The sequence below is a fragment of the Anabrus simplex genome, chromosome 2 (assembly GCF_040414725.1).
Source record: "Anabrus simplex isolate iqAnaSimp1 chromosome 2, ASM4041472v1, whole genome shotgun sequence".
NCBI lineage: Eukaryota > Metazoa > Arthropoda > Insecta > Orthoptera > Tettigoniidae > Anabrus > Anabrus simplex.
Genome location: NC_090266.1, coordinates 341,152,674 through 341,174,029, shown reverse-complemented (window position 1 = coordinate 341,174,029; position 21,356 = coordinate 341,152,674). Strand labels below are relative to the sequence as shown.

Genomic DNA, 21,356 nt, shown 5'->3' with positions numbered 1-21,356 from the left:
ACGGCTAACTACGCTTGAACGTACGCATTTTGCTTTTTCGACAGATAATGAATTTAGAGTCTCATAGGCATACATTTTTGGTGCTAAACCAATAAACTTAATCATAATATGCATGCCACATTCATCCTTCATAAGTCCTATGACTTTCTTGTTCTGTGGTTAATGTTAAATGGATTACAAGGTGAAAAGGAAGAAGTGCCAAATTATTCAAAATGGTTTCACATGGCATCGTAGACGCCTGTATCCCAAATATAATAAATAAAACTATCGACCATTCCCAAATAAACTATCGGTATCCATATACAAAAGCGTAAGATTAGAAAACTGTTGCTTCGCAAATCCATAATGAAAATCATACATTTTAAATTTTGAAAAATCAAGTATCACCATTCCCAAATAAATTGGCTTCGCATAGACGATCTCAGTTTTTCATTTCAACAGAAATAAGGTCACGAACAATAACATGATAAGCTTCAAAATTTGGTTTGAAGACGTACTTGCGTGCCCTATACCGGCTAACCCATTGATTAATTAAATGCATGTCGCGATGTTTGCGTATATTTTCCATGCTTTTTCCATAGATAGTTATTCATCAGTTTGAAGAACGTACTCTCAAATGTTGTTGTAGCACGTTGACTATGTTCAGTATTGAAATCCATGTATGGTTTAAGCCATGATTCCTGCTTAAATGCAACAATACGATGAATACACTCTAAGTGTAAGCTGTATTCGAGACATTGAACAAGACATTGCATGTGGATAACATAGTGCTTTTTTGGGAAAAGAGCAGTTAGCAGTTTACTATGCTTTGATGTATGATTAGGTGGAATCAATTTTTCAACGCAAAAAGGGAGGTCGGAATGTGTATCATGCAGATGAGAAGAGTATGCATGTGTAACCTCTAAGACGTAGCCGCGATTAGGATCTTTAGCAGCTTGAAAAACATCAAAATGTAAAATTTCAGTTTCTGATTGCCATACAAAATCTTTACATGGTAATGGCTGTGACATTGCCCACCCATACAGATTATTCACATCGAAATACATGAGATAAGAATCTTCCTTCTCTGAATCATAATTCTCGAGGTAGGGATTATTTGCGATGGCATGCGTGTTAACAAGCGTAAGCAGTCCGCCGCGAATTCCACGTTCAGAAAACAAAAGCATGTCAACATCGGCAAGACGATCAAGTTGAACACCGGTACACTTTAGCATGGCATCCCACGGAAGACCGGGTGTCGTGTAGTAACAGCAAGGGTCTAATCTATAAATAGTTCAAAATATTTTACGGAACTTTTCAAACACATCACAGAGTAAAAGTGTATCTACCTTCAAATACAAGTCTGCATATTCACCTAATGTCTGTATATGAAAAGTAGACTACACCTGGCAGGCATGCAAATAGTCTTCATCTGAAATCGATACCGTATGCTTATCGTATGAGGATGGGCATAGTGATGGTGTACTACATTCACATAATACACTTGTAAATGCAGACTGAGGGGTAATTTTGTTTCTTCTAATGTTTGAAAGCTCTGAATATAGTCATAGGGAAGAATACCTTTCCTTATACAAAGTTTAAATTGCTCAGGATATGGAAAATACTCTCTAATGTATTTCAAGTCGTCGCTTGAAAGACCATTTACAAGTGTATGAAGTGAAATTTATAGGAAAATAGGACGGGAATGGAAATATCACCTACACGATAACTGAATGAAATAAAGCGTTCATGATTTTGCGCAATTACAGTTAAATTTGTACAATTTAATTGTGCAAACTAACGAACAATGAAGTGATTTTCGTAGCCTGACAAGTTATGGAAAAAGCAAGGAATAAATTTAGGAACTCGATATAAAAGATTGCAAGAATGAAGTGCAGGTCCACGATATTTCCCAGTAATGTTGCAGTGATCTCTAACCTTAATTTCTGGGAATGTAATTGGCTGTTTACAGATATGACATTTATCGGCTTCATCACGCAAAATCATATAATTCAACGTCATTTGAATTGGAACTGTTTGTGAAATAAGACAACGAACGCGATGTGGTAACTGTTCTAATTCGTTTAACAACCATGCAGTACAGTTTTCTCTTCGATAGATCTTTAAAATGATAAAGATGAATCGTATGAACAAACAACTTTGTAAGCTACTGAAAACGGAGTGTGCTTCTGCACATAATCAGTGCAGGGTTCGCTTATGTCTGGTTGGCAACGATGAAAAGGTACCGTAAAACATTCGAAATCTGCACAAACAGTAAACGGAACAGGTTCCTGACGATAATAACTCTCAGATTTCGTTTCCGCATTTTTACTGTTTGGCCGAACAAGTTTTACGGCTGGGTGTGTTGCACAATAATTTAAGTCTGTAGCTATCAAGATTTCTGTAGAAAAGTACTGCAAACATCTGTCACATATAAACTTCTTGCGATGATTTAATGAAAGTTGAGAGCATAACAAACGTGTAAGTTTCGTTATAAGACAGTAGTGGCTTGTGTTTTCATTGCAAGCATAGAAAAGGTGAAAATGACGTTGTTTTGGAGAAGAAGCTGTTTAAAGTGGTCCTACAATACTCTCTCCGTCGACGCCGTACACAGAAAAGGAAAAAATTGGCATTGTGTTTCTCAAACTTAGAAATGTATGTTAAATCCACAGTAAAAGTAACACCGTCCAAATTTAATGTCTGTTGCAACTCAAAAAAACATATCTTTATACTGAAAAGTTCATGAAGGTCTATTTGTTGTTGCTGGTTTCAATGCCACTGTGATACACCATAGAAAGCAATAGTCATCGTTGTTCTGAATATTGTAACTGCTCTCTTATTAACAATAGCTTGAGGAAGTTCAATATATTGCCTACCTGAAGTTAAGGGATCGAATTTACATACATTAATCTGAAGGTGCGGAATATTTTCAAGTGCTTTATTGTTCGCACCCTCTTCCAACTTTCGAAATTTAGCGAGAAATTCGTCGAAAATGTGTTCGCGAAACCATTCTGAAATATTGTCCGAACGTAACAGTTTGCCATTTTCGAATAATTGTAAAGTGTTTCATGAATTTCCGCATTGTCTTTGAAAAGGGAACAAGCAAGTAAGGCTTTAGTTTAAGCACAGTATGCGTAGTGAGCAAAGAAGTGACTTTTTCGAAAACGTTATAGCAAGAGATTAAAAGAAGATTTTGGATCTAAAACATTCAGTGAATTTCGTATAATACCGCTAAGTATACGCGATGAAAAACGTGTATGTATAGTGTCCCAATTGGTTGCCATAATTACACATCAACGAAAATAATGATACAAGTTTTTTCTCTATTCCACGGTATGTAATACTAATAGATCGTTTATTTAGATGCTCTAATTCTAAATCTGTTAACACACTAAATCTATTGGGTAAAAATACTTGGAATTCCTGACAGACGCACAAAATTCTTACACCAAATCTTGTCTTTAGTTTCCGAAGCGAAATTACTTTAAATAGCTCATTAGGTGGAAGATCACTGAGTCGTCTTGTAGTAGGACCTGTAATGTAACCTAGCTCGTTAATCCGTTCCATTTTTCTACGAAGCAAGCGAAATGCTATTTTTAGACTTTTTAAAACAATTTATACATATTAGTTTAATAAAAAGGTGGAAACATACCTTTAAAAAGATGTACGCGTTAATGTAGATATGTCTTCCTGCTTTAATGTGTGCGTTGATCGAATAAACATCTGATATCAATCCCTGCGATAATGTATACAGCAAATATGAATGACTGGGATGAAGTAAACGGCAGATATCAATCACGATGGTAATCTTGTACACAAACAGTTGTTGCTCTTCTGTTAAGAAAAAATGAAAAACTAAATTAATAATAATAATATACAAAAAATCAAACTTACTTTTTAGCAGATAGAAGATGGTACTAGGATGAAGTAGACGGCAGATATCAATTACGATGATGTTTTCTAAATAGAAAGAAAAATTGTAAATATACACATATTTTTTATAGACTATTTTTTCAAAAGTGCACGTGTACATACATGCACGTATACCTACCTTAGTTGTTGATAGTGTAGACAGCAGATATGAATTACTAGGATAAAGTAAACAGCAGATATGAATGACTGGGATGTAGTAAACGGCAGATATCAATGACTTTGATAATCTTCTACACAAACAGTTGTTGCTCTTCTGTTAAGAAAAAATCAATAATAATAATAATAATAATAATAATAATAATAATAATAAACAAAAATCAACTTACTTTTTAGCAGATGGCACTGGGATGAAGTACACGGAAGATATTAATCACGATGATGATTTTCTAAAAAGAAAGAAAAAATCGTGTATATATATATATATATATATATATATATATATATATATATGCTTAATTTTTATAGATTGTGTTTTTTCAAATAGTACACACACATGCACGTATGCCTACCTTAGTTGAAAGCAGCTTCGTTCAAAGTAAGAGACGAGGGAGATTTGCTTATTCGTTTATATACATGCCGATCGATGAACGATCAATATCCTTTAGCACTTTTTATGATGAGCTGACACTAGTCTGCGACGACGTTAACACACACACGGTCACTGCTGTTCACTGTCTTCTGGATTAATGCCTGGCATTTATAACAATGTAAAACTAATCTTTTTACAAAACAAAATTATCTTGGCTACACATGTCTTAACAGATGATGTACCGGTCATAGACTACTTCAATCCAAGTATTTTCACATGATGTTGCTATGTGGCAACACCGTAGAGGAAGTAGGTGTACTTTTACACACGTCAGCGTGCACACACACTTTGGATGTGTGCAATCGCAAGAAATGTTCACTGATTTGAATACAACATAATTATTTATTTCTTCTTCAGTATCTAAACTATTGTTTAGTTGCAGGTTGTTATATTTTCTTACTGACGCACATAGCTATATCTGTAGGTTCGAACCCGCTACAAATTGATATTTTTTACAATAATCACAACCATGAACACCCTGCCGCGTACCGCATTGCAAACAATTAAAAGTAGTCTGGTTTGAGGTAATACACCTCTTCTGTCCAAACATGCAAAAGTAATTACCTTATAGGGTTAGCGTCAGGAAGGGCATCCGGGAGTACAAATCTACATGTGCGACGCAGTTTAAAAAATACAGTGGCTCAGCCCTCAAGATACCTCACACAACACCTAAAGAATATCCAAGCAGTTAATGTTCTTTGTAGATCTTTTAACCTAAAGCTGCACTTTTGGTTTAGGGAGTCTTGGGTTAGATTAATAGCCGAGGTCGGGGAATTTAATCGCTTCTGATTCTGGCTCGGAAACTAAGTTTTTAGGCGTTGGGAAGGTCATCCGGCCGTAAAACAAAGACCAGATCTTAGGTACACGCACGCACATTAATGGTGTCCCGACATAAACAATCAACACTGCCCCACTCCAGTACTGAAAAGGAGGGGAGAGAGTAAAGGGATAGTGTTGAAGGCCACTCCAGTACTGAAAAGGAGGGAAGGGAGTGAACAGGTAGTGCTGAATACACAGTGTATGTATTCCGGCGTTATACTGTAACTTTGTAATAAGATGGCTCCTATCCTATCACAGGTGAATCGAGGCCGTATTATTGGCATGTGGGAGGCTCACATGGTCCCCCAAGCAATAGCCCAAACAATACCATGCAGTCTTAAGACAGTTTGGAGATGGATAGACATATGACAAGAACGAGGTGAAGAAGGCTTGGTAGACCCGATATAACGCAGCTACAAAATATTCCTAACTAGTATAAAATACTTTTCGGTTAAAAACCTCCTTTACCTCTTAATACTGTAATAAACAGAGTAGACTACTTTTTAATTTTTTTATGTTAAAATGCTATTTGTTCGGGGCGTCGACCTACAGAGTTCTTTTGCCCCTACTTGCACAATATATGAACCTGCATGTAATTGGAATTGCGGAAGTGTTGAGTATTGATTGTGACGAACGTTAAGGACGACACAAACACGCATTCCCCAGGCCAGGGATATTAATCATTTACAATTAAAACCCCCTGACCCGGCCGGGAATCGAACCCGGGGCGGCCGGACCCATTGCCCCGTACACCGCGGGGCCGGACGAGTAGGTAACCTAATGCTGTACTTCAATACATCCGCCACTGTGCCCATTTCGATCACAACGAAGTCTTGTAGCGGGCTGTCTGCATGCAGTCCATGCAGCAATGCGTTAAGCGAGAAGGTGAGTCATTGTGCCTTTGACACTACCCCTTCACTCTCTCCCCTTCTTTTCAGTACTGGGTGGGGCAGTGTTGATTGTTTATGTCGGGACACCATTAATGTGCGTGCGTGTACAGCTCCAGCATTTGCCTAGAAACGCATCTTAAGGTTGGAGTTCGACCCAAATCTAAGGTTCAGCTCCAGCATTTGCCTAGAAACATATCTTCAGGGTAGGGTTTGACCCCGCAATAGCTTAAACCTTGAAGCTAATTCGCTCAATTATGTTTAGAACATAGAACGAAGTCTCTTGCTGCCTCGGTAGACAACTAGAGGTCTGCAAGTGTTTTATCTCAACCTCTGGCGAGGCAAAGCTACACCTTCGGTTTAGAGAGTCCTAGGTTCGCTTCCTAGCGAAAGCTAAAGAATTTAATCTCTTTTGATTCTACTAAGTATACGCAGGAAGTACGTCTAAGATACCTCTTACAACAGGCAAGGGGGATATACAAGTTAAGAAACAAAGCTGCACCTTCGGTTTAGAAGGTCCTGGGACCAATTCCTAGCCGAGGTTAGATAATTTAATCGCTTATAATTCTGGCTCGGGAACTACGTGTTCGTTTTTGTTTGATAGTAATTACATCCCAGGCTTAGCGACAGGAAGGGCATCCGGCCGTAAAACAAAGGCGAAATCTACATGTGTAAGGGTCTTTCCGTAAAACAGAGGTCTGCAAGTGTTTTATCTAAACCTCTGTTAGGGCAAAGCTACACCTTCCGTTTAGAAAGTCCCCGGTTTGTTTCCTAGCCGAAGTTAGTAAAATGAATCGCTTTTAATTCTGGCTCGGGAACACACACAATCGTAGGTTTAGCGTTAGGAAGGGCATCCGGGAGAGATAAATCTACATGTGTGACGCAGTTTACAAAGAATAATAACAGAGCGTTGACAAAAAACGAGAGTGTTCACTCTGTATATATTCTATGTGTATGAATTTGTTGTACAGATCCGCAAGGGAGATCGTGCTTGTAGCTCAAGGTAAACGGAATTGCTATGCTGTGCATTCCATATCCCTGCTAGAAAGGTAGAGCGGGCTGGGCTCCTTAAGAAGTACTTCCAACATAGCTCTTACAACCCACACACACTAAAAATATTCAAGTTAAGTAGCTAATGTGTGTAGTTTTACGCAAAGCTACACTTTCGGTTTAGAGAGTCTGAGGTTCAATTAATAGCCTAGGCTGGGGAATTTAATCGTTTCTGATTCTCGCACGGGAACTAGAGTGTTTGTTCCTATCCTAGAGTTGCCGCTAGGAAGGGCATCCGGCTATAAAACAAAGGCTAACGCAAGAAATATTCAAGAAGACTAATCGCTTTTGATTCTTGCTTAGGAACTTAGTGTTTGTTTCTGTTCGATAGTAATTACATTGTAGAATTCGTGTCAGGAAGGGCTTCCGGCTGTTCGGTCGTAGACATACAGCATTAGCTTGTCAAAAATATTTTTTTGCTAATTGCATACTGTAACTAGATTGAACCTGTTGGATACAGCATTTATCGTAGTACGAGCCGTAAAGCATAAATAGCAATAGCAATAATAATAATAATAATAATAATAATAATAATAATAATAATAATAATAATAAAAAACTATCTTTCTTTATTAATCTGTTTACCCTCCAAGGTCGGTTTTTCTTCGGAATCAGTAAGGGATCCTACCTCTACCACCTCAACAGCAGTGTTCTAGAGAGTAATACTTTGGGTCGTGGATAAAACTAGGAAGGAGGACCAGTACCCCGCCGAGGCGGCCTCACCTGCTATGCGCAACAGGGGCCTTGTGCAAACAAAAGTCCTCTGTTACTTGGTACGTCTAATCGCTTTTGATTTAGGCTCAGTGTTCTAGTTCTGGCTCGGTAACTCGGTGTTTTGATTCTATCTGGACAGAAGTCCTCTGTTAAGCCTAATCGCTTTTAATTCTAGCTGAGAAACTTAGTGTTTGTTTCTGTTCGATAGTAATTACATTTTAGGGTTCGTGTCAGGAAGGGCAACCGGCTGTACGGTCGTAAACGTACAGCATTAGCTTGTTAATTCTATATTTTTGCTAATTGCATACTGTAACTAGATTGAACCTGTTGAATACAGCATTTATCGCGAGCAGCGAACTCTCTGCTTGCCCAAGGTTACTACAGCCGGAAGAGCAGTGTACAATTACTGCCTACGCGGATAAAACTTCGTATCATGTTTGCTCTGACTGACTCTGTAAGACACAGATACCACCTCAAGAGCAGTGTTCTAAAGAGTTATACTTTCGGTTGGGTGATAAAACTACGAAGAGGAAGACCGCCCTATTCCCCGCATGGTTGTAGTGGATCGTACTGAATCAGGAGCAGCATTAGAGCTGCAGTTGGTTGCAGAGTGATAAAGCGAACTCAAACATTTCGATTACTTGAGGGACAGCTCCGAGTCAGACGTCCTGTAGCGTTCATGCCACTAACTCCGATTCAGTGCTATCTGCGACTTCAGTGGTGTCAAGCTACAGCTTATTGGAGGGCATAATGGAGATCTATGGTGTTCTCAGATGAAAGCCGTTTATGTCTCGGTGCCAGTGATGGCCGTAGGTTGTAAGAATAAGGTCAGCTTGGAACCACGCTGTCTGAGACTTCAAGACTCTGGACCTACACCAGAAGGTTATGGTTTGGGGAGCGATTTCCTTTGACAGGAGGAGCTCTTTCTTCATTATCCCAAGCGAATTGACAGCGGATTTGTACGTCAGACTGGTGATTGAACCGGTTGTGCTGCCATTCATTTGCAGTATTCAAGAGGCTGTTTTCCAACAGGATAACGCTCGTTCTCTTACCGCTGCTGTCACCCAACGTGTTCTACAGAATGTCGACCAGTTGTCTTAGCCTGCAAGATCAACAGACCTTTAGACCATTAAATACGTATGGGATATAATTGGACGAGAAATCCATGCAACTTTGCATGCTTTCATTTAAAATCGCGGGAACTACAACGGTTATTAATGTACCACCATGTCACATGTCTTCCCGCTCGTACTTGAAGCTGTGACCAGAAAATTTTAATCAAATAAATATGTTATCTCTACAATTGCTTAGCCTAAATTGTATTATGGCTCCCTTATAACAAAACATAAGAATGGCTAATTTGCATGATGAAACGTAACTGTGTATGCTACAAGTTACTTGGTGACGTAAACTCAATATTGTATCAAGATATTCATGTCAGTAACTCTGGATTCAGTGAAGCGATTATTGTTTTAATAACAGATAATTTTTTTCTTGCTTGATGGTGGTTGGCACTAGAACCTCAAGATGGTATGAACATGCACTAAACTGCTGTCCATGAAATTTGTAAGACTACGAAATGCAAGGGGATTAAAATCTACGAGGACTGTTAATAAAGCAGTAGCCATATTGATAGAATGCAATATTTAATGAACCAACAAGTACAAGAGCATTACATTCCTTCAGTATAGTCATCCGCAAAGTCTATTGCCCTTTGCCAAATGTTGGGGACCGTTGGCAAGGCGTTCGCTGTTGATGACAGCGACGGAGAGCCGTACTGCGCGGAGTACAAATGACACGTCAGGAAATCCACGGCCGGAGGGGCTCCTTCAACTTCTGAAATAGGTCGAAGTCACAAGGACTAATGTCTGCTGAGTACGGAGGGGTGATCCAAGACCTCCCAATTCCACCGTTGCAATAAGTGCTTGACATTGTTTGCGACCAACAAGGTAGGGTGATCGTCTCGCAATACACATGGACGTTTGCGCAGCATAGCCGGACGCAGACGTCGCTCCATAAATCAGCAACAATAGTCACAAAGACGGTTTGTCCCTCAGGCACGGCATGAGTAAGGAAATCACCCTCGTAGTCGTATGACTCAATTAGCATAAGCTTCACCCGACTGGGTTCCTGTCGAAATTTCTGTGGACGTGGCGAACTTGGGTGGCGCCATTCAATCGATTGGCGCTTTAATTCAGGCTTATAGGCTCATGCCCACGTCTCACTACGCTGCAGAAATGCGTCTCCTTCGTTGCTGTATCTGTCCAGGTGGACGCCAGCCAGTGCAGACCGGTGCCATTTATGTATATCTGTGAGTTGACGTGGAACACAACGGGACGCAATTTTCGCTCATGTTAAGACATTTCGTTAATATGTGTCACACCGCTTGACGACTGAGACCATCCTCTACAGATAATTCCTGGACAATCCATCGATGGTCTACGGAAACGAGACCACTCACGGTGTTCATTTGATCTTGAGGGGTGGACGGTCAACCGCAGTCTCATTCCGACCCGCACGAAAGGCCTTGACCCATCGTGCAACCGTCCTATACGGTAATGCATTCTCGCCTCCGGCTTCGCGTAATTCTCTATAAAATTCTGATTCATTTTTGCCACGGGAAACTTCGATTTTAATCCACAAACTATGATCACCTTTTGAAAACATGCTTTAGAGCTGTGAAATCGTCACTCGTCACTTCAGCGCTACACAGAAACAACACTCCCAACTGAATGCCCTTCAAATGTACACTACACATTGACAACAGCCCCACCGCGGATCAATGTGCAGTTAGTGTTTAGTGTAGCCAATATGGGCAGCGAGAACTGCTGCTATACGACGACGGCCAGAGAGGAAGCAGAATTGGATGTGTACCTGGTGTACAACTGCCCATTCGGTTTCAGTTCGGTACTAGACTTCTTCAAATGTAATCATGTATCTGAGGTTTTCAATTTATAACACATGCGGTAAACATGCAGGCGGAGGAAGAAGTGGTACATGGTGACCATCCAGGAAATGTAAGATGAAAGGCGCTGCTGGTAAATGATCCGTGACACGTTCTGAAGATAAATGGCAACAACAAACTCTATCACTTCTGAAATATGACAGAGGCTGATCAATGTACCGGGAATACATACTGGATTCGATGGGGACAAATGTCCTATAATAACAGCCTATGCCTCAGCGCTAGGTGCTAGGTTACAAAATTGTTCACAGCATCATTCTTGAGAAGTTTGTGTAAACGAAGTACAAGAAAACACACTCCCAACACAAAAGAGTGGCTTTCATTACTCTCCACTGAAACTGCTTCCTGACGACGTGCCTGGATCACGTGACGTGCAGCTGTGGTTTGTCGCTAGCCATGCCATGTGACTCTACGATTTACACATTCTGCGCAATTTGGATCGATCTAATAAGTCCTTCCAGGTGTCGCAATCTTAATGTCCAGTTTTCCATTAAGATATTACAATTAATAACACTGGATGCATTCCGTTAATCATTATGAAACTTTGTTCTAAAATTTAATGTTAGCCACATTATAGTTTCTTCTCGTCACAAGTTGATCTGCTTTATAAATTCAAGGCGCCAAAATGCAATATTTTAACATTAAAACTGATGACGGGGGTTCCAAACGAATAGTTTTCCAAAGATTTTGCTTTAATTGAATCTAAAATAAATGCTACGGCTGAATAAAAGCAATCTAGTTTTCGTGTGCAATTACCGAAACTTATAAAATGATATCTGATCAATCATCGGAGTTATTACTACGATACTTTCAGTTTGTAATCTACTTAGGCAAAATATTCAGTGTGTTAAATCTCTGCTCTCTGTTAGGCTTGCGCTCAAATTGGTTTCTTCCCCGAACGCAAAGTTCACCGCATGAAATATGTGTAATGAACTCCAGTTATAGTGAAAAAGTGAACTGTTCGAAAAGTTAAAATTTCATGGACGAAATAACCTAATACGGCAATGCTACTTTCCAGGTACTGTACGTAGTGGAATTATTAGTTATAGTTTAAAGATAAACCCAGTTTATGATCTGCAAAGACGATATACATTGATGGAACGCATAGACAATTATTTCCTGAACAACATTAATACATACTGGATTCGATGGGGACAAAAGTCATATAATAACAGCCTATGCCTCAGCGCTAGGTGCAAAGCTAGTATTGTGGTGCATAATGCAGAACTTGACAAATCTGAATCCATGATGACACAGATGAAACTATCGTAGTGCCATAGACCGAAGCAGAATACGTCATACAAGATTATATTACTTGTGTATTTCTTGTCAAATATGTATCGACGAGGACAATGATAATTGGTTATAGCCTTTAAATATTTAAAGGGATGTTCTAATGAATATAAGGATTACTTCTAACCACGATATGAATTTAAAGCCTAGTGCTATGCTTCAGCAATAATAATTAAGGACTGACTGTCTGTCAAGGTTCAAAATAGTGATCTCGGGCGAATTTATAACGTTTCTGTCGATTTTTGATGATCTGTTGAAGATTTAACCGCGAACTTCGACGCATAAAGCAGCATCGCATAATGTACCTCGGCTGTTCAAATCTCAAACCTCTTAATTTATATACGGCAGCTAGATATATAGGCATATCCCAAAATTAAATACCGGTATGTAAACTATCTTTCATCACTCAGAATAATTGAATGAAATTGGATTATGCAGCATTTCTATCCTATCTTTTTAAATGTACATAGATTATTTCAATACTTGAGGAAATGGACCGACAACTAGAACATTTATAAAGATATTCAAGCATGCAAGCGGTTTTGCTATGGAAGCCTGCATGAAGGCCTGTATGGTGAACTGACACCATTGATATGAAAGAAAGTAAGCATTCTGTGCTTCACAAACTTTTGTTGTTTAACTTACATTTTCAGGGAATTCATGTTACTGATTAAAGACGAAAAGTTTCTACCATATAAGCGATTATAAAGGACACGAACGCGTAGAGTTAGAATTGGAATATAATTAGAAATATAGAATGAATGTTCTGTTTCAAGTGCTTTCAAGGAAAGCTACCCTAATTCATATACTATTTCTAGGCTTCATGAGCAGAACCGCATCGTATATTGAATGACCAATCCGTGATTAGGGTCTGATTGACAGTTGAACCGCTGAGAATTCAGCATACAAGTGATTTTGATATGGAAGCCTGTATGGAGAACTAGACGTTGGATTCATAAATCAAAGCCATCATAGTGGGCTCTTGGAGTAGCCTCTTTCGAGGCTATAGAAAAGAATCATCAGTATTTGGAACAAAATTATAATAACATGGAACAAAGAAAACTTCGTAGTGAAACTGTAGTCGAATCCTGATAGATTTTAAACACTGAACTACTGATTATTTTACGGTTCAGGCAATGTTCCTGACGATGCAGCAAGATGGTAGCTAATTAATGTTCTGAGGTAGTAATACACGGGGTCACTGTACACCACTCGTGGTAGTTCAGGGAACGTTAAATGCTCCAGACTACAGGGACAACTTTCTCCATCCAACAGCAGCATTGTGAAAAACCGTATTGCAAGTATTTCGGAGGAAACTTCATCTTAATGGGCAATAACTTGTACGCTTTTCATGTTGACATCTCCAGAGTTGAGTGGCCTACATATTCTGCTGATACGAGCCTCACTAAGCATGTCTAGGATAAATTCACACGTATTGTTTATGAACCTCTTAACCGACCACGTATCTGCGAGACTTACATCACCAGTTACGAATGGGACGAATCCAACGACGAATGAGTCGATATCCTTGCGGATGATATGGCAAGCTGGATTTACGCAAGTATCCGAGCAAGAGGACTTGCTAGCTAGTATTTAAGTTGTGAAGATTCATATGAAACACTTCAAATGTGTTAATCCTTTGTTTTTTGAACAGCAATTAGTGCAATATATTACATTTTCATAAATTGGGTCCATTCTATATGTGAAGTACCATGAGTTATACACTGTAGGTAATGCAAAACGTTTTCATTTATGTCTATAGTTTACTTGTTATTTTTGAACCGTGTGAAATTCTCACATATTCTACCTCCTGGTTCCATATGTCTCGGTTAAAATTATTGGAGGCATTACAGTAGTGCATCGAGTACTTTAATGTGTTTGGGTCGATAAAATGGAAGAACTTACCAGGATATCTCAAGTTACCGTATGGTTTTAGAGTTGTAGATGAGTTCCTGTTTTTAATCGTTGTTATGGTACTTAGAAAATTATGTTTCATAAATGAGACTGAGAACCTTATTGGTGAGGTTAGATATTTCTCAATTCTAATAATTTACCTGTCATGGATGAGGTATTGGATGGAAAGGAGTTCATTCCCAGAGCTGCTGACGCCGTGCTGTAGTAGAAATTACCAGCGAATAAGCCTGGGGTCTTCTGCAAACTCTCCATCTTAACTCTAAAAGGAATCTTGCTTTCCATTTTCACAATTTCAGGGAATGAAACGAACCTGTAAAACAATTAATTTGATTTATGTTCCCAAATAACATCTCTATATACAACACATTACTTTTTTAATTTAAGACATCATAAAGTTTGTTGACATAGAACATAAACAATTGCCGATCAAACATCGATCCCACTCACCAATTATTTCTGTTCCACATAGTAGCAGAAATCATCAGCTGTTTCAGAGTATCACTTACAAGTTTTGTATTATTTCACTTTCTTTACACGATCACTCAGTATTATTCAAGTTGTACAAATCCCACCCTTCTTTGAGATATCAGGCATTCATTCAGCATAATGTTTAGGGTGAGTTTCACGAGACTATTCCACTTTCCTTCGGTTTTAAAAACTAGAGAGAGGGTTTATAAACTTCATAGGTTAAAAAATATAATCATGCAGTATACCGTAAGGTGTTAAAAATAAAATTATAATGCACCGCAAAAGGTGGGACATGAGCATGCAGTAAAATTCAAACTCAAGGAATGAGCTCACAGTGTACGTGGATAATGCACGTTCGTTACGTCGCTAAAGAGCGTGAAACAGTTACCTACCACATAGCTGGTAAGTAGGCGAGAAAAATGCTACATACTAAGCACGTAATGTATGTACAAGAAAGGGTCAAAGCGGCATTTGTGAAATGCAACAAAAGGCGAAAAATTTATTTGCAATGTGCTCTGGTATTCGGAAATTAAGTAAGACGTTTCCTTGGAGCACGAAATTGGAGAGTGGATTTCCATACAACAAAGTTGGAATATAACCGCGTGATATGCTGTACAAAGCTAGAAAATTCAGAAAATAATATATCGGTAACTACTAATAAAGTTGTTTTCAATTTTATGTATTTCATTACTGGAACCAATGGACTCTGCCATTAAATATTTGAATATAACCTGGTTATAGCGAGGTCGAGGTCATTCATTTGTCATGTTACTCAAGAAATTGCTCAGTTTTTCACTCTGCAGTCAAGAATCCGTTTGCTATCATTAGGGATTATTTTCATAAAGGCTGTCGATCTAATAATTTTGTTAACCCTTTGTCGCATGCAACAAAACGGTGTTTGGAAATTTCAATTTTAGCATGATTTTCCTAAATTTATGTTGACTGAAAAATAAAAACACAATTTTCAAATGTGTGTATTTTATTCGAATAGAGTTGTCGGTTTTTAAATGTTGGGACATATTTGTTCCACTATGCGATAAGGGAAATTTTTTCATTTCTTAATATTAGATGCTAGTAAACTTAAGATTACAGTTTATTTCTTTCGTATGTCACAAATCAAAAGTGCATGTCCAACTCGGTGGTTAGATCCTGATAGGTTCTCTCAGGATTCGACATACAACATTGACATTAATTTGAAATGTGCTCTGGTATTTGAAAATTAAGTGAAACGTGAGCACAAAATTGGTGAGTGGATTTGCATACATTTTCTCGCTTTGTACAGCATATCACGTGGTTATATTCCAACTTTTGTTATATGGAAATCCACTCTCCAATTTTGTGCTCCAAGGAAACGTTTTACTTAATTTCCAAATACCAGAGCACATTGCAAATTAATGTCAATGTATGTATGGTCTTGGATTCGATTCCTGGCTAGGTCTAGGAATTTTTCATTAGGCAATGTGCAACTTTAGAAAGCTGTTCCTTTCTTTTGTGTAACACAAATGGGCATTACATGCCTCACAAACATTGTTTTTTTCTGTACTTTGCACGAATTTTAGCACATTCAACACATCTTTTTCTGGCATCCAATTTCGTCATGTTAGCAGCAACTGCTGCAGCTGATGTTCTTCACTTCTTCTGCGAGGTCACATAATTGGGGCACGATCTTTTCCTGCTTGAAAATCAGCCAATTAGACTTCTGGCAACATTGACGAAATTCCATGTGAATGAGACCTGAATCACCTGCATTTTGACAGAGATTCAGGTAGACTATATAAGCACTGTTGACTCCTCTGTCCAACAGGTCAAAGAACAGTCTAATAATATTTAATTTCGTCTTTCTATCAACTTCATTTGTAATCTTTTTCTGGTCCATCTAATCAACTCACCCCTTTCCTTTGTTATTCTTTTGTACCATGACTGACAGATTACATCACTTACAGCTGATCATATGGAGCACCATCGTTTGAATGATTCTACCACAATAGCGGATATGAAAATACTCAGAATAAACATGGGCTTATTAACCATCTATTTGACTGCACTAATTCCGTTATAACTGAAATGTGACATGTCACCCCTTCTCGTGTTCTTGTCGAGGTTGTCTTCATCATCACTGTTCCAGACATCGAGGTACTGCAGTATCTCGTCTTCTCATCATAGTTCCACAAAGTGATAAGAGATAAATATCCCTACAATACTTCCAACAGATCAAATATCAATCCACAGAATACCCAAGAATCCATTTTTCTATAAGAAATCCAATTCAAAACCTTTACCGCATACAGGCACACGGTGTCCCAAAATTTAATAAGCACAGTACACAACGAGTAAATATAATTTTTGTCTTAAAATTGTAACTGTAATAGTTTTGTTTACGCCTATGAGGTTCAAAATATTCGTTTCAATTAAAACATAAAACAGAACAGTCGGATACACGCTTCTAAAGGAAGCACTTCAAAAATGTGAAAGAGGCGCGCGTGCAAGAAAGGAATGAATGTCCTTGTATACATTATTGACTGCAATAACAACCACATATTAACAGTATAGACATTGTAGAAGGCATGTGCACCGTTTTCAAAGATGTCATAATACGTGCTTGGATACAGGAACCAATCAAATTCCTCATGTCCATCAAAGGGGTGCACCATTTAGTACGTGGCCGATTGTAAGCAAAGAAAAAGTAAAGGATGAGAAACATGAAATTTTAGTTGCAATGCTTACTTATAGAGGTAATAGGCAACTTGATGTTTTGGGGGTAAACAGACCTGGCAAGGCTGGCGCTGACGATGATGCGGAGTTATTTGATAAAATAATCAGCTTTATGGGTAACGACACAGAAAGGGACGTTACCGTATTGATAGGGAAGGGAATGCGAACGACAGGAAGCATGGTCAACAAATGGTGAATAAGTTAAATGGGAAGGACAGCTGAATCAGAATATGATGAAACCAACTAGAGGGGAAAATATTATAGAGGTTGTGCTGATAAAACCAGATTATCTCTACAGAGAAATTGAACTGATAGATGGTATAAGTGACTTGAAGCTGTTTTTGTCGTAGTTAAAAATAAATATGAGAGAAAGGGGTGTCGTAATTTTTGGACTTTTAGGCAATACCACATGGTTGATAATAGAGGCATGGGGACATTTTCAAAATTCAATTATGGTGAATGGAAAAGGTAAGTAAAATTGTAAGCAGACTATGGGGTAGGTTTACAGCAATTGTTGATGAGTGTGGAAACAGGTATGCACCTTTAAAATTGGTAAGGAATGATAAGGTCCCATTATATTATCACAGGAAAGTAAAGAGATCAAGAAAGAGGTGCAGATTCGAAAGAAAGAGAGTTAAAATGGTTGCGGGAGTGAGGAAAGATTGAAGGAGCTTATTAGGAAATCCTATTTAGCGAAAAAAACAGCTAAGGATAACACGATGGCAAACATAACTGGCAGCCAAGTGAACTTTAGGGAGCAATGGAAGGATATGTATAGATACTTTAAGGCAGAAACTGGTTCCAGAAACGACATTCCAGGAATCATTAATGAACAAGGAGTGAGTATATGTGATAACATACAGAAGGCAGGATTATTCAGTTTGCAATATATAAAGGTAGTTAGATATAAGAATAATGTGCAGACAGATGAGGTGACTAATAGTGTCGAATGACTGAAATTTATCTACGATTAATTAAAGACATTTACAAAAAAAAGATAAAAGTTGAAAGCTAGAAAGGCAGTTGGGATTGATAAGATTTCTGAGGATATATTAAATGCTACGTATTGGGATATAGTTCCATATCTGATATACTTAATGATTACTATTTGTATGAAGGACCGATACCGAATGAATGGAGAGTTTCACTAGTACCCTCAGTGTACAAGTGGTGGTGGTGGTGGTGGTGGTGGTGGTGGTGGTAGTTGCGGTGGTGATTATTGTTTTAAAAGGAAGTACGACTGGGCAACCGTCCTCCAGTGTACAACGGAAAGGGTGGCAAACAAGAAACGCATAATTACAGCCCAGTCAGTTTGTCATTTGTTGTTTGTAAGCTCTGTGAAAGCATTCTTTCTGATTATATTAGATAAATTTGCGATATTACTAACTGGTTTGATAGAAGGCATTTAGGGTTTACGAAATGTCATTCTAGTGAAGCTCAACTTGTAGGATTTCAGCAAGATATAGCAGATATTTTAGGTTCAGGAGGTCAAATGGACTGTATCGCTTTTGATAGGGTAGATCATGAGATATTATTGAGGAGAATCAAGGCTATTGGACTTGATACAAGTATGGTTGAATGGTTGAATTTTTAGAGGGTCGATGACCTTAGATGTTAGGCCCCTTTAAACAACAAGCAACAACATTTTTGGAAAATAGGACTCCAATTCTTATTATCAATATATGTTCACCGATAGGTGATAAATCATATGGAATTGACTAGAATCAGTATTATCTGATCCTATAATGATTAACAGTGGATCTGGAATCACCTAAAAGGCTATATGCGGATAATGTTATATTATATCGAGTAGTAAATGAGTTGTAGAATTGTGAGGGACTGCAGGGGGACCTATACAATGTTGTGAGATGGACTGCGGACAACGGTATGATGGTAAATGGGATATACATTCCGGTTGTAAGTTTCACCAAGAGGAAAAGTCCCCTCAGTTTTAATTACTGTGTTGATGGGGTCATAGTACGTCATGGGGATCGCTATAAGTGTCCAAGAGTTGATATAAGGAATTACCTTCATTGGGGCAAGCATATTAATGAGGTTATTAAGAAGTGTTGCATATCTCTTTACATGGTTATTAGACCATTTATGGATTGTAGTGAGAATGCAAAGGAGAGGGCGTGTAATTCTCTGGCATGATCCCAATTAGAGTATGGTTCCTTTGTATGGGTCGCACACCAAGCCTACTTGATACGAGAACTGGAAGAGATCAAAAGGAAAGAAGCACTATTTGTTCTGAGTGATTTCCGACAAAGGAATAGTGTTCCGAGAATTCTGCAAACTTTGGGCGGGGAAGGTTTGAGGGTAAGGAGACGAGATGCTCGACTGTGTGATATATTTCGAGCTGTCAGTGGAGAGGTGGCATAGAATGACATTAAAAGACGAATGAACTTGTGCGGAGCTTTTAAAAGTAGCAAAGATTATAATATGAAAATTAAGCTGGAATTCAAGAGGACAAATTGAAGCAAGTATTCATTTACAGGACGACGAGTAAGGGACTGAAATTAATTATCATGGGAAATGTCCGAAAAATTTCCAAGTTCTCTGAAAACTTATAAGGGAAAGCTAGGTAAACAACTCATAGGGAATCTGCCATATGGGTGACAGCCGTGAATGCAGATCATTGATGATTGATTCCGAATTGAATTAACGACTTTTTAGACGTTTTTATTAATTCATAATTACAATATCAGCCCTTCTTCCCTCACGTGTAGGGCCTAGAAGCGCAAGATTTTTCTTGTGCATTTACCTTTGACCATTGTATATTTAATATTCTCCTGAGACACCTATTTAAAAACCTGCACCTTCCTTGATATTAGATTTGTGACTTTCCATGATTCTGATCCATATAACAAAAATGATTTTATAATTCATTTGTAAACCTTCAGCCCTATTTTCTTGGTTGAAGAGGATCATGAACAATACGATGAAATGTGGCAACGTCGTGAATGCTCTATGTTCCAGTCTAAGCTAAAGGGTATACAATAATTCAAGCAAGTTTTGCAAAGAAGACAAATACCATGTTAGTGACTTACGATAACAGTAGATTTCGACACCATAGCTTCTGTATTTTAAGACGATTAGCATGAATGTTAAAATATAACTTTAAATAACCTACAACTTAGTGACACTAGACAAAAATGGAAGAAAATGTGAAATTATAGGGCCTATAAGAATATGTGACAGCCTCGTGTTAAGAAAGCTACTGGAAGGCGAGAAACACTTGAAGAGTAACATTTTGGACCTATGTCATCCTTACATACTCCTTTAAACACTTAACAGTTATTGTAACGTCAAACACCATTATTATTATTATAAGTAGTAATAGAACGAAAAATGGCTTTTCACTTTCAGTACCGTTCTTACTAATCCAGATGACAATATTTTCCCAAAGTCTTGGAATTGGTACCTGCAGTGTGTACAATGCTTTAAGTGTGAATCATTGGGGATTTGTTTAAAACTTTCCTGTTTTTCGCACCACCAACAGCATGCCTGAGTGCCGCCACTGCCTGCTACTAAACACATCTCTGAATGATCAGTTTATAACATGCAACCTATCTGGTCGGCTCCATTGTATGGACGAACACAGCCGTACTGGCCTTATTTTTGAACTCTAATTATGGGGTATGAAGCCTCACAATTAGCACCTCTATTCAGTTGGTCGTGTGAGTTTTCAGTTGTCTTACTTCTACTAATCTTCTTGATGCACCATTTCCGTGACTGAACTAAGGCGAGCATGGAAAATTTTATTTTGAGAATTCATCTGCTCTCTCTAGAAAATGAACTTCTTTTTATCTCTCTCTCACCTTGTGGAGTAAAGTACTTATTAGGTGAAAAGTTCTGACTCCGATTAGTTTTTTGGTACATTTGTTTTCTTTCATGACTGCCATTGCCTATCACCATCAAAAACCTGAAACTCTTCCACTTGTGAAGAAAGATTTCATTGTTGCTCTAAATGACCTTTGAAACCGGGAGTGAATATTCCATAGTACGTGACGTTTTGCTAACTGCGGGTTAA

The 21,356-nt window shown here is 38.3% G+C and overlaps 1 protein-coding gene across 1 annotated transcript in view; it reads right to left on the bottom strand.

Moving 5' to 3' along the window:
• LOC136862816 (ETS domain-containing protein Elk-3) overlaps positions 1–21,356 on the bottom strand; it is a 126,808-nt gene that overhangs the window by 24,275 nt on the left and 81,177 nt on the right. Inside the window, exon 3 of the mRNA XM_067139078.2 lies at positions 14,284–14,453. Coding sequence (XP_066995179.1) covers positions 14,284–14,453 — 170 coding nt within the window. The remainder of the gene's footprint in view (positions 1–14,283; positions 14,454–21,356) is intronic.